Source organism: Paroedura picta, chromosome 1, assembly GCF_049243985.1.
Source record: "Paroedura picta isolate Pp20150507F chromosome 1, Ppicta_v3.0, whole genome shotgun sequence".
In the NCBI taxonomy this organism is placed as follows: Eukaryota; Metazoa; Chordata; class Lepidosauria; order Squamata; family Gekkonidae; genus Paroedura; species Paroedura picta.
Genome location: NC_135369.1, coordinates 46,362,512 through 46,379,162, shown reverse-complemented (window position 1 = coordinate 46,379,162; position 16,651 = coordinate 46,362,512). Strand labels below are relative to the sequence as shown.

At 46.3% G+C, this 16,651-nt stretch overlaps 2 protein-coding genes across 2 annotated transcripts in view; one reads left to right on the top strand and one right to left on the bottom strand.

Annotated features, from left to right (window-relative positions):
• The first annotated feature begins 362 nt into the window (after window positions 1–362).
• The window catches only part of RHOQ (ras homolog family member Q), a 41,404-nt gene continuing 25,115 nt past the window's right edge, over window positions 363–16,651 (top strand). Inside the window, exons 1-2 of the mRNA XM_077337135.1 lie at window positions 363–1,148; window positions 1,806–1,864. Of these exons, the coding sequence (XP_077193250.1) occupies window positions 1,004–1,148; window positions 1,806–1,864 (204 nt within the window). The 5' untranslated portion in view covers window positions 363–1,003. The remainder of the gene's footprint in view (window positions 1,149–1,805; window positions 1,865–16,651) is intronic.
• The window catches only part of PIGF (phosphatidylinositol glycan anchor biosynthesis class F), a 66,657-nt gene continuing 51,274 nt past the window's right edge, over window positions 1,269–16,651 (bottom strand). The window contains exon 6 of the mRNA XM_077337124.1: window positions 1,269–1,908. Coding sequence (XP_077193239.1) covers window positions 1,891–1,908 — 18 coding nt within the window. The 3' untranslated portion in view covers window positions 1,269–1,890. The remainder of the gene's footprint in view (window positions 1,909–16,651) is intronic.

Below are 16,651 nucleotides of genomic sequence, written 5' to 3'. Positions count from 1 at the left end.
CATTGATGGGGAGTTTCAGATTTTATTTTTTTCATTCTCCTTCCTTCTTTTCATTGTAAGATATTAAAAAGTCTCCACAGTTAATTTGTTTATATACAAGACGTCTCTCCCCCCCTCCCCCAGCAAGCAAAATAACGCAATCACGATGCTAAAATAATATCTGCCCATTGATTTGATCCCCCCCCCCTTTACCCGCTGTGAAATCCGCAGGAAACATGTTCCGTTATTAGTATTTATTGATTACATCATCCCAGTCAAGGGGAGGAGGCGGCTTGCAAAAGCTGCGAACGTTTCTCGGCGCTGTCGGCTCTTTGGAGAGGAGCCCTCAGCGGCTCTTTAGCTATTTGGCTTCGCTCCTCCTTTTCTCCTCGCAAGCTAGTCTGAGGCTGCAGGGCTGGCTCCCCCCGCCCTCCTTGCCTGCCTATTTTGGAGAAGTGGTGTCTGAAGGCTGGACAAATTGGGGGAAGGGAAGCTGGAAAGTAAAGTGGGACCGCACTTGCTCCGCTGGCTGCCCGGGCCTGTCTCTCTCCCCTCCTCCTCCTCCTCGGCGGGGGTTTTCTCTCGGAAGGGAGGGTTTACACGGCACATGGGAAGCAGTTTGGAATCCCGGAGGCGGCGGTCGAAAGTGGTGCGGCTTTTGCAGCGCAAAGTTCCCGTTCCGCCCGGGCGGCCGCTCTTCTGAGACACTGTGTCATCGTGCCCAGCTGAGGCGAGCGGGAGGAAAATCCCTGAGAGCCAAATTTGGCACTGGAGGGAGGGAGAGAGCGAGCGAGCGAGCGAGCGAGCGGGAGGAAATGCCACCCTCGCTGATTTGCGACGCCTGCTGAAAGCGGCCGAGCGAGCCCCGCCGGCCACAGAGGCTACTACGCTGCCGGCTGGGTCATGCACAGGAATCGTCGCCTTAACCGCTCGGCGCGTGAAAGCCCGTTTGATTGAATCGAATCTGGACATAAATATATATACATATTTTGGGGGAAAAAATGACGAGCTGCTTGGAAGCGTCATGGCCAATGGGACGGGGGCGACGGTCATGCTGAAATGCGTGGTGGTCGGAGACGGAGCGGTGGGCAAAACTTGCCTGCTCATGAGCTATGCCAACGACGCCTTCCCGGAGGAGTATGTGCCCACCGTCTTTGACCATTACGCAGGTAAGGAAGAAGGGCCGGGGGTGGGGGGGTGGGGTGACGTGTCTCGCTTGGAAGTGCTGAGTAAGTGCGGTGCCATTCGCCCCCCCCCCCCGCCAGCAACGCAGGAACTTGAGCAAAAACTTTGCAGTTTCCAGCCCTTCTCTTTTCACCCCCCTCCCCGTCCCTTTCTCCTCGCCACCGCCTTGACCTTCTGAACACGGCTTGGATTCGCACCCTTCCTTGTCCCTCCTTTTGCCAAAAAGGACTGAATGGAGCGCTTGTCAGTCCATGCAGTTGTATGGGGCGGTGTGTGTGTGTGTGCGTGGATTCTGATGTGGCCGGGAGAGGACGGGAGACTCGGGTTGACTAGATATAGAGCCCGGATTGTGGCAGGCGCACCCTCACACGGGGACATCTTTTGTTGCCCCCACTGCCTGGACAGCCATTCTGTCCCCAAAAGTGCTTTGGGGAAACTCTTTTGCGCAGAGGCAAGCAGCTGTTCGCCCTTCCCTTAGATGTCTGTCTCTCTCTGTTTTTTTTTTTTTTTATTATTATTGTGGAGTCTGGTGGAGTAATTGAAACCACTCCTGCCACTGCTTCTTGGTGGAGGGAAGGAGAGAGAGGAGGAGAGATGCTCTGGGGCGCCTGGCTTCATTTTCTCTCTGCTTTGTTTTGCAGTCAGTGTGACTGTTGGTGGCAAGCAGTATCTCCTTGGGCTGTATGACACGGCGGGACAGGTAAGCACTTCTCTGATCCAACATTTTCAAAGAGAGATCCCATCCTTAAAAAAAACAAAAGAGACAGAGAATTAGCATATGGTGTTTTCCAAAGCTTTAGCTCTTTTCATGCTTACTTGCACACACTGAATTATTCAAAGATGTCTGTTTATGTTGAGGAGTCTCACTACAGCTGCTTGCCATAAGCACCTCGTTGGCTGCCTTGTTACTCAGGCACTTGGGGGGGGACTGCTTCTCAGTGCTGCCCCCCATCCCAATTTTAAAAAGAAATGATAAAAGCACTTTCCTTAATGTCCGGATCAAACTCCTGTCCCACAGTGAAAACAACCAGCTCAGAGATACTTTATTTTTAGTTCCAAATGGCTGGGTCCTCTTTTGAGTTCTGCCTTGCTCCTCATTGGTGAATGGGAAATACAAACCTCCTCCTCTGATTGGTGAATAATGGCATCATCTAATGTTATGGGGAGGCGTTTTATCTGCCTGTGTTTATTGCAGCCCAGGGAAGCGTCACTTTCTATCCTTAAATCATCCTCAGAGTCAAAACGTTTGCAAAGGAATGACTGAATATTTCTGCAGCACCCCAGACCAAGGGTGCATCTCCTCTGTTGCAGACACATCTGCTCAGGCCAGAAACTGCTGCTCTTGCTTCCCGATCAGACACAATGAGCAGCAAGAATAACAAATTCCCACTCATTGCTTGCTGGTTTTTGCATTGCTTTTAGACATAGCAGCACCTGGCTTTTGTAGCACCCTAACTATAGATTAGGGTGCAGAGTGGTAAGGCAGCAGACATGCAGTCTGAAGCTCTGCCCATGAGGCTGGGAGTTCAATCCCAGCAGCCGGCTCAAGGTTGACTCAGCCTTTCATCCTTCCGAGGTCGGTAAAATGAGTACCCAGCTTGCTGCTGGGGGGGTGAACGGTAATGACTGGGGAAGGCACTGGCAAACCACCCTGTGTTGAGTCTGCCATGAAAATGCTAAAGGGCGTCACCCCAAGGGTCAGACATGACCTGGTGCTTGCACAGGGGATACCTTTACCTTTACTTTTTAACTATAGAATAGTGTAGCCTTGTGCTGGGGTGCTTAACAAAGAGGTATGCTTAAGGTATGCTTAACAAAGAGGTAGAGGCCCAAGTAAAATGTATCTGAAAAACCAGTTACACATTTCTCTGATGCCTGTGTATTGTAGAAGGATCCATGTCTTTGGATGTTAGCAAATATAGTTCAGCCTAGTTTATCTGAATCCTATAGGGTAGTGATCCCCAACCTGTGGGCTGCGGGCCACATATGGTCCTTCGACTAATTGGAGGTGGGCCCCGAAGGACGCCTTCTCCCCCCCCCCCAGTCCTTTACTTCATCTCCCCCCCCCCCCCGGCCCTTTACAACACACTTTGGGTGTCATTGTCTCCCATCACTCCCAGATGGGACTATCTCGTTGCAGAGAAACAAGCTCAGGGTTCCCATTGATTTGTCATTTTCATGAGTTAAAATTTCCATGAAAATAAAATGTTCCTTATGTTCATTGTTGTGGTGTGTCTGTATCTTATTTTGAAGGGATGCTTAAACATTACCATAGCGATCAGAGAGAGTTAGGGCAGTGGTTGAGAGTAGAGGAGTAAACTACCCCCCCCCCCACCGGGCCTCAGTAAAAGGCATTGAGTGGTCCCCGGTGATAAAAAGGTTGGGGACCACTGCTATAGGGGAAATAAGCAAATGTTCAGATGAATGAAATTACTCTTTGTATGAACCCTTAATACAAAGTCATTTTAATTAAAATAATGTGTGCTTTAAATGATTTGAGGTTTTGTCTTTAAAAAACAATCAGATTATATGAAATTAAATAGTGGTTTAAAAAATCAGGAGGCAAACATTAAACATTTAAAAAGTGGTTGTTTTCTTTTGTTGTCTAAACCTTAATGGCTCACACTGCAGTTGTGCTCTCAAACTTTTCTTCATTGTCATGCCTGCTTATAAACTTCAGAGTTTCACTAGCTGGAACATTAAATAAACAGGGGAAAAGCAGTGGGACATTCAGCAAAAGTTGCAAGAGTCTGCAGTCCTTAATTAGGCTCTCCAGAAGAGCACATGAGTAGCAATAGCTTGTAGTCGTATGCGAATGTTCTGAATGGCCCTCACAGGATAGTTGAATCTGATGTTAGGAAACCTGTATGCTTAAGGCTGGAGTGGCTGGACCCTCAAGGATTCCTATTGGGTATCTTAAGAGAGGGGCCTTATTCAATAGTAGAGCACATGCTTTAGGTGTGTAAGGGCTCAGTTTCATTTTCCAGCACCACTAGTTCAAAAGGATGGTGGAAAAGTGCACTAACTGAGGCCTTGAAAAGATGATGTTAGTAGAGCAATTTTGGACTCTGTGAATTGATGGCCAGTATGACACAGATTCCTTGATTTATCACAGTTTGTACATTTGTAGAGTACTCTGTACCTATACCAGTATGTGTGGATGTGAGAGAAAGTCTTGGTGTAAGTTTGCAGATGACCTTCTGTTGCTGGAGTGCTCAACCTTTGGAACCCTTCCCCCTAAATCAAGGGGAGTCCCTGTTTGGGCCTTTTCAAATGTAACTAAGGCAAAGGAGAATTGCTTTTGCTAATAGAAACCCACCTAGCCTCAGTATAGTAGGAAAGGCTCCCTCTTCTAATATAAATCTGCCTGTTGTCATCTTTCTTGGGTGCTTGGATAAGCAGGCATGAGGTGGATAGTGAGCAAGTATAGGTCCTCTTCAGTTGTCACACCATATCCCTGAAACTCCCTCCCCCAAGAAGGTCACTTAGCACCTTCTTGATTGACATTCAGGCTCCAGGTTTTTGAGGTTTTCTGTTCCACTTGTCTGCTTTTAGTCTGCCCTTCTAAACCTCCCCTACAGCCTTTGGTTAAAGTGATCTGAATATGATCAATTTCTATTTGCTTCTGTTCTTATACTATTGACTCATACATTTTATGCTTCTTAATTTTTCCCATTTGGTTTAATGATAGTGGCCGTTAATTTTAGTTGTATTTGTGAGTCTTATGGTATTGATGCAAGCCACTTTGGATAACTTCTTTGGGAATAGTGGGATGCAAATAAAATAAGGGACTAGCAATTGTGTTGTCCATGACCAGAACAAGTACAATAGAACTCCTTCAGCCTTTAAAGGGATTGGGGCCATGTAACACTTGAACATCTGCTCAATTTTGCTAATTCAAACCTGGTTCTCCCTGATGTTGCTAGCAGTTTTAAAGGGAAATGGGTGCTTTAAAAAGAAAAAAGCACTATCTTTTTGTATTACCTTTTATTAGGACTTGGCCAAAGTGAAACACAACATAATGCAATTCTTTTGAGCTCACTAGAACTCTTAATCAGGCTCCATGTTATAAAATGTAAAAAAATCAAAGGAGGGAAAAAACAGATTTTTAGATCCTAACCTTTAGATCTGTTGTTGCTAGGATCCTGTGTTTTAGGTTGTATGAGCCTGCCATTTCTACCCTTTAAAACTGCTAGTGCAGGAAATCTGATTTCAGTTCCTGAAATCAAGTTGAAAAGGCCATAACCCCTTCTTCCTTTTCAGGCAGCCCTGATTAGAATTTCTGCTGTGCATGCAACTTACCTTTGACTGACTGATAGGGAACTGTGATTTCTTTCAAGTCAGTTGAACCCAGTGCTACGTGGGCCTTTGGTTAAAGGCCCTCTGGCCTCCTGTCCTGAAGTTGTTATTTTGAAAAAAAGTAAAGGCAAGGCAGAGCAGGGCCTTATAGAAAGATACCAGTCAGAAGGGCTGTGACATCAGTGTTCTGTCATCATGGAATATTAGTTAATAGTTAGTAAATAATAAATTAGTAAATAAGCCCGCAGCTCTTGGAATGCAGCGGGCGCTAGCGGGGCTTTGGATTGTCAGGGGTCGCTGTCCACAGGCGCTGCGTGAGGGGCTGGACTCGAGGGGGGTCGTGGGGCACTGCGTGAGCCGGAGGCGGCTCGTCCTGGCCCCCCCTGGCGGTGGTGGTCCGGCCTACCCGGGCCCGAATGGCGGCGGAGGTGCCGGTGAGTGGGCTGTTGGCGGAGCGGTTGTCTGGTGGCGTGGCGGGTCAGCATCGTGGTCGCGGGCTGCAGGGCCGCAAAGGTTCGTCGATGTACCTGCAGCGGGCGGCGCGGCGGGCGACATGACGCAGCAGCTGAGGGGGTGTGGGAGTGAGTGGAGCGGGCACCAGTGCCGCAGCCGCTTCCAGGATTTCTGTGTGGCGTTGCAGGCCGCCGTGCGCTGTGCAGGGCGGGGGGCGAGGTCTGGAGGCGGCGGCGGCGGGGCCAGGGTGCCGGGCCGTTGTGTTGGGGGGGGAGAGGAGGCGACCTGCCCTGGCGCTGTCAAGGGAGGTAATGGCGGCTTGCGGGCGACTTTGAAGGGGGGTGGATCGGGAGGCGCTTCGAGCCTTCCGATTAGTCAGTCCAGTGGCCAGGGGCCAATTGTGAGCCGCGCGGCTCGCTATTGGGCCCTCTGATTGTCAGTCCTGGGGAAGGGGCCTATCGGCACCCTTCCTCATCACGGACAGGGCCCACTGCCGGGGCCCTTAGCAAATTATTTAATCGCTCCGCTGGGAGCGGGTTAAAGATTGTTGGGGGGAGGGACTGAGGGACTGTGGCATGCCTGTGGCTTCCCACTCACAGGCCATACATTTAATCACTGGGTTTCACTAGACTGTCAGTCTGCTGTCTTACCATTGGGTGTCAGCAGAATAGAAAACTGGTATTTTCATTTTAGAGATGGAAATCACAGAGAGATATCAGTGGGCGTAGACTGCTAACATTCCAGTATCTCACCAGACGGGGAGCTAGGAGCCCTCCTGAGAGACTTGCATTTGGTAGCCTGCCCTGTAAACCTTTCCCCATTGTTGCTGTGCATTCCTGGGCAGCACAGAAGCACCAAGGCGGCAGCTTTCTCCACGTGGTCTCTGTCCTAGTCCTTGGATTGCCAATCTTCAGGTGGTGGCTGGAGATCCCCTGGAATTACAACTGGCCTCCAAATGACAGTTCCCCTGGTGAAAATAACTGTTTTGGAAGCTGTATTCCAAGGTCCCCAACCTTTTTCAGGCCAGGGACCGTGGGGGGGGGGAGAGGGAGGCCAGGGGACCGGGGGGGGGGGGAAGAGGAAGAGCGGCACATTAGCACCCGCCAGCGAGCACTGTGGAAGGAGAGGCACGGGCGCAAATGTGCTGGCGCGGCAGCTTCACACCTGCGTGTTTGCGCCCATCGGTAAGCACCGTGTGGCGAGCGCTGCGCTCCCTCGTTCCCCCCCTCCCCGGTCTCCAGGCCTCCCTCTCCCCTAGGTTTGAGCAATTTGGCCACCAAAGCGGCTGATCGCTCCCAGTGCCGTGAGCGCCATGCCTTGGGGGGGGGGGCGGAACCTGCGCCTCCCTCACCCCTACAGCGGCCCAGTGTTGAGGGCTCTACGGCCCGATACCGGGCCGCAGCCCAAGGGTTGGGGAACACTGCTGTATGGCATTATATCCTGCTGAGGTCCCTCCCCACCCAGATCTCCCAACCCTCATGGTGGCTGCCCCACTCCCCCCCCCACTAATGGTGGGGGCTTTCATGAATGTTTTAAACTGGGGATTTTAAAACATTTAAACATTTAAAACATTTTGAGATTTTAAAATTCTCAAAAAGTTCCCAGCAGCACTTGGGAGTGGGTGGGAGTGGGCCCCTCAAGAACTAGGGCAGGTGTCATGGCTGCTACATGAGTGGGTCTGAGAAAATCTGGACTTTTCTGCTTTCAGGGCAGCCTTCCAGGCTTTGCTGTGGTCTTTCTGAAAACATCACAGCATAGCAGGTTTAAGAAAGAAGAAGAAAGACTGGGAAAAACCTAGGAGGTGTGGGAATGAACCATAGTGCTGTGGGGAAGTGTAGGGGAAACCCAGGTTACCAACAGCAGCACATCTGGTAGCAAGTAGACCGGGTAGAAAAAGTTCCTGTTCTACAGGAACAGATGGTTTGACCTAAGGAGCTCCCTAGCTTGAGTAAACCGAGAAGGAATAAACACATTTTGCAAGTGAAATTACTTGTCCCACAATAGAAGATAAATCAAAACCACTGAGGTCAAGTGATCTGATCTGTAAGATCACAAGACAAGTTGAAAAACCAGTCTTAGGACAAGCCGGACTTCCTGTACAGTTTTACGTTGCAGCTCATTACTTCTCAACTGCTGGTTTTATCATGTGGTTTTATTGCTGTGAGGCAATGCTGGGTCGGGGGACTTACTTTTACACATGTTCTGGTTAAGACTCCTGACAATTGGTTACCAGCACTGGTTTACTTCCTCCTTTTCAATCTAAGCCCTGAGCTTTCTCACTTCTAACCCACATTGGGAAGTTGGAATGAAGACCTTCTTTGTGGTTAGCCATAAACTTTGGGAAAGGTTGCAATTCCCTTCACAAGTTACCTTTCAAAACCTTCTGTTAAAGCTGCCTGATGGCATGTTGATTTATGCAAGCAGATGAATTGGTAGCATTTTTATGAGTTGGTCCATATAGAGCTATGAAGGTGCTTAATTGACAGAAATTCTGTTGACAGTCTTATAAGAGGTCCAGTTTGGTGTAGTGGCATGCTGGGTTCGATTCTGTGCTCCCCCACATGCAACCAGCTGGGTGACCTTGGGCTCGCCACGGCACTGATAAACTGTTCTGATCGAGCAGTGATATCAGGGCTCTCTCAGCCTCATCCACCTCACAGGGTGTCTGTTGTGGGGAGAGGAATGGGAAGGTGACAGTAAGCCGCTTTGAGCCTCCTTCAGGTAGAGAAAAGCGGCATATAAGAATCAACTCTTCTTCTTCTAAGCCAGCCTTTGCAATTCTATGGCACAGTGTGCAAATAGTACAAATGTGCAGATGTTCACCATTTTTGAAGTTAATTGCCATGTGGTTTCTACCATCTATTGCTGTTTTGGCCCCATTGTTTTATGGGTTAGGGCTTCTTTCCCTTCCTAGTGTGACCTGAGCTAGCCAGGGATCATGAAATAAGCATGCTGATAACACAACGCTATGCAGCAAATCATATTTGGCTAGATGGTGATATCACGGAAGGTAAGCAAATGTGATTTAGTGTGTGGATAGTGCTTTCCAGACTAGTAATGTGGATGATGCTAAACAAGTGTCAGATTAATCACAGTGATGTCAGTGAAGGTAAATAAACGATATCCAGATACATTCTCCCCCTCCCCTCCAGAGAAAGCCAGGAGCCCCATTTCTGCAGGGTGTACCATGGTTTATCTGTGCTGTTAAAGATGAGTCAGTACTCAAGAGATGTAAGATTGCCCTTTTTGTTAGTTCAGCTCCCGTCAGCCGTTTTCAAGGCTAAACATCCCCCTGCAGTATGGTGTGGTTTATCCCCCTATATTACTTTTACCTGCCTTTAGCCAGGTCCTTAGGCTTGTTTCCGATGCTTGAGTCCTTCACCTGATCTTGGTAGCTTCTAGCTTTGGCCATCTCATCTTCTGGCATGGTTAATACTAGCAGTAGCTAGGCCTCCAAAGCTAGTGGTAGTTGCGGCCTTGTGGCTATGAATATCACTTTTTCAGTTCAGGGGAGGCCAGTGACTCAGAGTACTCAGGCCATCCTGGCTACTCTCCTTCCCAGTTCCTAGCAAGTATCCACAAGGTACTCCCGCCACCTCCCCCTTTTTATCCTCCTTCTACTGATGCCCCCCCTCCAGTTCCTGCTTCCCCGTAGCTCTTCTTTGAGTAGGCCTTTTCTCCCTCAGACACTGGTCCTGGTTGTCTGTTTACGTGTGCCATGCCCTCAGTGACTGGAGGTGCCTCCTTTTGCTGTATTACAGGGGTGCTGACATGCTCAGAACAATGTCCATTTTCTTCCACTCGCCCACTCCCCAAGGCTAGGGTGACCAGGGATGTGACAGGGCATTTTTTTTGTTCTGACAAAAATGTTCACATTAATCATGTTTCCCCCCTCCCCCCTTCAGCTCACCTCTAAGTTTAGTTCTAGGAAAGGGTGTCCTAGTCTTGGTTCACTCAGGAATAGAGGAATTTATGAGAAATGTGGTAGTGGTAATGGGACTTCTAGCCATCTGCAGGAATGCTCTTAAGGAGGCTTCAAATGGATTTCCACCATATGCCTGGGAAAGCTGTCCAGCAGGGTTGACTAACTTCTGTATTCTCGGAAGACGCTTGGTTCCCCAAGTAATTCAGGGAACACAAATGTCATGGATGACTAGGCTCGACAATAATGATCGTATCAAAATATAAAAAAAAATGTGTAGCACTTAAACTGAAAAATCCCTGTTTCTTACAACTTGAAATTTTTTTTCTTTATGAATGATATTGTGATTTTTTTTTACTCTAAAATTTTGCAGAGCTATCAGGGCCAAGTAAAATTGCTTTAGAAGCTAGATTTGCCTCTTGGGCTGCTAGTTGGTTATCACTGCTATGAAGCATAGTCTCTTTGGGGTACTCAGTCAAATGGGAACAGGTGTCTAATTGCACCTAATTTCCCAAAAATCAATAAGGCAAACAGGAACATTGTAACTGCAAGCCTGAGAACTGATAAAGCACGATGGTTACATATACTCTGTGAACTAGGAGTTGCCAATGGATGATATTATGCAGGTCTCCACTGAGAAAAGTTTGAAGCCTTCCTGCAACCTAAGGAACCTTCTTCCAACTTAATTGGAGGAAGGTTAAATTGGAGGAAGGTTGGATCCATGCCATTCTCTTTTAATCTCATCTTTTTGTCTCCATCCCATAATACTGGTATAATACTGCTTCACTGGATAAATTTATAATAGGATTACTTATTATAGGATGCTTTAATAGATTATTTTCATTATGTGTGTTAGTTGCTTTCATAGGAATCCAAAGTGTAGCAAAAATATGATAGTACTGTGGAAATGGTCAAATATAACATTCCATGGTTTAGACTGGCTGCAGTAGCAAACCATAGTTTACTACAACATGAGTGAGTTTGGGGGATGCAGGCTTGCACACTCTATTCTGCTTGCAGGCAGCCAGATACTGAATGATTTTTCATGCATCTGAGCCAGCAAAATATGGTTTACACTTTCCCTGCAAATAAACTACTGCGGGAGCTTCCATCTTTCTGCAGGGCCTATAAAACGAAGCTCTTTTGCCAGGTTGTTGGTTGAGGCTGATCAGCAAGGGAAATCAGGGCCCCCCTTATAGAATCGGAGTTGCAGTAGTGAATACCAACAGCGCCCTCTTTCTCCCTCCCCTCCAGTATGGTTTCTTCGGGGTGGGTTGTATTTAGTTATTGTTTTTACCGCCACATCTTTGTATTGTGTTTTATTGTGTATGGGGTTTTTTATCGGGGGTTTTAACATTGTAACTTGCCTCGAGCTTTCAGGGAGAAGCGAGTAATACATTTAATAAATAATAATAATAACTTGAAATCCTGGTTTGCAGGAAGACAACAAATCATAGTTTGCTGGTTTGATTGTAACTGCAAACTTGGGTTTTTCTATGAAGGTAGAAAGAATCTGTAAGTCGGCCACACTTAAAAAGTGGTTAATCCTTGTGGCAAGAAACCATATGTTATGACTGAACTGAACTGATTGCTCACAGTGATTAACTTCGAAAACTTTTTTTTTTATTATGCCAGTAAAGGTTCTGTACTGTGTGTATGATTAACTTCTTGTTCAGGATGTATAGAAGAGTGCCTGGAAATTATTATCGAGTTCCAGTGAAACATTTCAGGGAGGGATAAAATAAATAAAATAAATAACCAAACTTTAAGCCACCTTTCCAGAGTCCCTGCTGCTGGTGGATAATCCTGTGTCGTCCTATTGCTCCACCTTGTCCAGGGTCGAATATCAATGCTGCAATTCCATGAAATAGCAGAAAAGCCACAGAATGTGAAAATGGCTGCTGGATTCTAATTCCTAAGACTCTATTTTCCGAGTTTCCAGAAAGTGTGCAGGAGATGCCAGATGTAACCTTGGGAGCCTGAGGAACTGCTGAGCAGAGCTTTCATGTCCAGAATAGAGCTCCAGTCCTTTGATACCTTGTGAAGCTCCTTGCTCTTCCCAGAAGTAATAGAAGCAGACTAAATTACTCAGGCTCATTAATTTGTTTAGTTTGTCAGTCACATAATTCTGCATTCACTTTTTGCATTTGCATAAAATAGCAAAATATTTTTAAAAACTTCTTTAGCTCAGATTACACTCTGCCTCCCTCCCTCTTCCCTCATTCTTTTTAGCCTTTTACTGTATTTTGATTTCTATGTGGAGTGTGTTGTACTAGCCTTGCTTCAAATATAGAAATCATATGTTCCCTCTGAAAGAAAAGAAAATATTATGTGGCTTGGCCTTTCCTTGGGACCTTAAAAGGTAACTCTGAAAGAAGCCACCACCACCCCTACACAGAGAGTGGCGATTCATAGCAAACGAGATTTTTGCAGGCTCTCATTAGCCGGCACTGCTCTGGAAAGAGATTATGATGTGGAACTGTAACTGGGACCCTCCCCTCCTCAAGCAGCCAACCTCAAGCTATGATGTGCCTCTGCTCATATCCCCGTTTTAGCCCTGCTAATGGCTACCCTTCAGCACATGAAGGTTGGCTTTCTTCAGCAGCTCTGACCAATATCTATTTTTGGTTCCCCTTCTAAAAACAGATGGTTCTGATTAAGATCCTTCTCTTACAATTCCTTGGCCATAAACTGTGAGAGCAACAGATGGTTCACAACATAGTGATTACAAACCCTGGAGCTGTTTCCCTGGAGTGCGCAAATCTTTTGTGATCTTAACTAGATTTTCCCCACCCCAGTTTAAGAGAGCTTTTTTCTTTTTAAAAATCATCCTTGTGTCTTAAAAGAAATTGAGAACAGGTCTAAGAGACTTACAGTGCAGTCCTCTGCATGTCTGCTTGGAAAGAAGTCCTACTATGTTCAGTTAGGTTTACTTCTGGGTAACTGTGCCTTGGATTGCAACTTTAAACAAAGAACTTTCTGAGGTGTAAATGGGGCAATCCTGTTTCTATGCGTTTATTCATCCATGCGTGAGAAATTAGCCCTTTAAGACCGATCCCTCTGGGGCATTATTGAATTTCCAGTCTTCTGTCTTCTTTATTAATATTCCATGGTGGAATGAATATGCTTTAGTATGTCAGATTTAAAGCCCAGGGGCCACCAAAAGTGGAAATATTGGTATTTCTGTCCGTGTGTGTGTGTGTTGGGGGGAGGGAGTATTCTTATTTGAAACTTCCCCAGTTACAGAAGGGTAAAACGTTACACTGTGGATCCCATGATATATGTCTGCAAAGCACGGAGTTTTGTGAGCAGAATGGAACTTTCTCATCTCTGCCCTTCTGCTGCTGTCCAAAAAGTATCCCCCAAATCATAGAGTTGGAAGGGGCCATACAGGCCATCTAGTCCAACCCCCTGCTCAACGCAGGATCAGCCCTAAGCATCCAAGAAAAGTGTGTATCCAACCTTTGCTTGAAGACTGCCAGTGAGGGGGAGTTCACCACCTCCTTAGGCAGCCTATTCCAGTGCTGAACTACTCTGACTGTGAATAATTTTTTCCTGATATCTAGCCTATATCGTTGTACTTGTAGTTTAAACCCATTACTGCGTGTACTCTCCTCTACAGCCAACAGAAATATATAAATATATATATTTAGACTCATTTAGTGCCCTGCCCCCCCCCCAGGTGATGTGTCTTTGTTGCCACTTGCTGGCTGTTCTGTGGAGCAGGAGTGGGGATGGCTTTGCGAGTCTTTCCAGATTGTATGAGTTGTCTTGTGTAATAGCCCCCATTCTCAAAGTTCTCAAGTAGATCAGAAAAGATAACAGGCTGGGTTTAAGGCTTAAATCATCCATATACACACACTGTATATCAGCTTGAGTGTTGGCTGCCTTGCCTGGGCTAAAATTGAGGTAGCAAGGGTGGGTTTCTCTTAGGAAGTTTCTTTTGGATCCAGACACATTTATCAAGTGCATTCACAGTCCAAATTGTGCAGAACCAACTGGCAGGAAAGGCATAGCATATTTTACTGAAATTGTTGGCAGAGGTTATACCCATCTAAGCCCAGTGTTTAGATTATGGTGCTAGGGAGCAAAAGAGGGAGGTTGGACAGACGCAGGTGAGGGTCAAAGAAGCTGGAGTAAGGGCAGGAGAAAACTCGATCTGAGGATGGCTTTTTAGATACTCCAGTTAATTATTCCACTTAGTAACTCTGGACCTTTAAGTTGCATTTTAAAAACTTGTGGCTACAAGAGAAACTAAAGTTAAGGTTCTAGCCTCATGGTTTAATGGGAAAACCTGACAGGATAAGCCAGAATGTAAGTGTAATTGTGACGCTCTTCATCCCAGCAGGTAACAAAGCCTAAAGAATAGAATCAGAGTCCAGTGGCACCTTTAAGACCAACAAAGATTTATTCAAGGTGTGAGCTTTCGAGTGCAAGCACTCTTCATTAGACTAAGAACTGACCATCATAGTAGGAATATATAAGCAAAAGTTAATATTGTTATATTAGTAAAGATTAACTTTTGCTTATAGATTCCTACTGTTATGATGGTCAGTTCTTAGTCTGAGGAAGAGTCCTTGCACTCGAAAGCTCATGCCTTGAATAAATCTTTGTTGGTCTTAAAGGTGCCACTGGACTCTGATTTTATTCTGGTACTTCAGACCAACATGGCTACTCACTTGAATCTATCCTAAAGAATAGAGGCATTCTTAGCCAAATGAATGTCATTGAGTTATTAGACAAACTTTATTTTTCAGCTCTCTGTGGGAGATACTGCCCTTCTCTGATACGTACAATCAGAGAAAATATTGATTAAAAAAATACCTATCTTTTGCATAATGTATTTAGTGGCTGTTAGGTTGCCTGAGCTTCCATGAAGTAATGTGTATTTTGTCCGAACTGACATTTAAAGTTGCCAGGCTGCCTTTAAAAGCACACACTACACACTCCTTGACATGCATACTTTAATGACAAGGAAAGGCAAATGTGGACTGAAGAAATTAATCTGAAATGTCTGTACCCTACTCGTCAGTGTGGATGCTGTTAAGCCACTCTCAACAAGCTCCAGATACTAGTTTCTTTGCTGTTTACAAGTTAGGACTTCACAGAAGTACAGAAAAATCAGAGGCGACCTAAAGGCCAGGCCAAGCCTGCATAAGACCTGAAGAACTTTCCCTCCTTTGTGTGTGTGTGTGTGCTTACAGTTATGCTTCCTTCAACTTCTTTGGCCCATGCTTGTTACGTAAAATGAAGCCCAGGAAAACAGCATCCACAGCAGCTGTCTCCATTCCGTTCACTAACAGCATGGGCCAGTGTTTGGAGGCAACGTCAGGGGAAGGCCTTGGCCTTGGAGTTCTGTTAGTGCGCCCTCTATGGCAACTGGTTGGCTGCTGTGCGAGGCAGGATGCTGGACAAGATGGACTGTTGGTCAATCCAGCAGAGCTCTTCTTAGGAGTCTCCCAGACAGGATGTGGGTACCTATGGAAAAGGTTAATGCGAAGTAGGACATATCTGATCAATTCTTTGCTTGCAGGAGGTCCCATTCCCTTGCATTCCTGGTTAAAGAATCTCTTGTTGGGAAAGGCCTTCATCATTCCGAGACCTTGGAGAGCTGCTTCCAGTCATGGTAGACAATACTGAGCTAGATGTGCCAATTATCTGTCTGACCTGATGCACAGCAGTTTCATATGTTCCAGTTCCACAACTATGTAACCGTCTGTCTTGAGCCATTCATTTGCAGTCCAGAACACACAGACGTTTCAACATAAACTCTGCCCTCAGTTGTTGACCATTGTGTAGTGGATGCAATAATTTTCATGGATACAGCTGGAAGACTGCAGCAGTGGTGATGGAGATCATAGTTTGTTCACGCTGAATTGGATTCAAACTAACAGTTCAGGCTGCCTTGGAAGGGGAAGGTGGAAAAATTGTGCTTCATGAATACCAATTGTTCCATCTGTAGAAAGGTCTAGTCTGGATCCAGGCCATTGTGTTCAGCACTGTTTATATAATTAAGTTCCTCTGCATGACCACAGGTATGGAGAGGAGCTTTCATTCTGTGCATTCTCTGGGTCCCACCTGACCAGTGATGGGGATGCTAGCCTCCAGCTGGGACCTGGAGATCCCACTTCCGGGGTTTCTCAAGGCCTCAGTGGTTAAAAAAGTTGAGAAAAGATGACATAGAGGTAGTGATTGAGAAACGCTCTGTAAGTTCTTTGCCAACTAATGTTTTCATGTTTGTAATATACAGCTGGTGTTTATTTACTCTGATATTGAACTGAACTAAAAATGTACTGACTGAAAAGTGTTCAGTGCTTTAAGCAAATTTTGCTATCAAACATTTTCATTAAAGGAAGAAACTGTGACAAATTTATGAATTATTTGTTGTTATATGCTATTACTGCCACTCAGCATTTATCTTTGTTTCCCACCTGGATCCTGACATCCCTGCACCTCCGTGGAATCCAAAGCCAGGGCTTTTCTCCAGGGGGAGTGATCTCTGTTGCCTGGAAATGACCTGCAATTCCAGCAAATCCCCAGGTCCCAACCTCTCCCATCCTGCAATATCTCTGCCACAGAGTTCCCCCTTCCAAACAAGTCCTTTCATCCCCAGGAGCCTGGAGATGCGTTGTCATTGTAGAGTACCCCTTCCAAGACAGCCATTTGTCCCTGGGGAGCTGATCTGTATAGTCCAATTTCAGGAGATTTAGGTTGGTGACCCTTGGCTCAGGAATGTTCCTTGAGGTTTGGAGAGGTGGCAGGAACTTTTGCCATGTAGCCAGCCCCCAGGAAGGCCACAATGCAGGTGTGCAT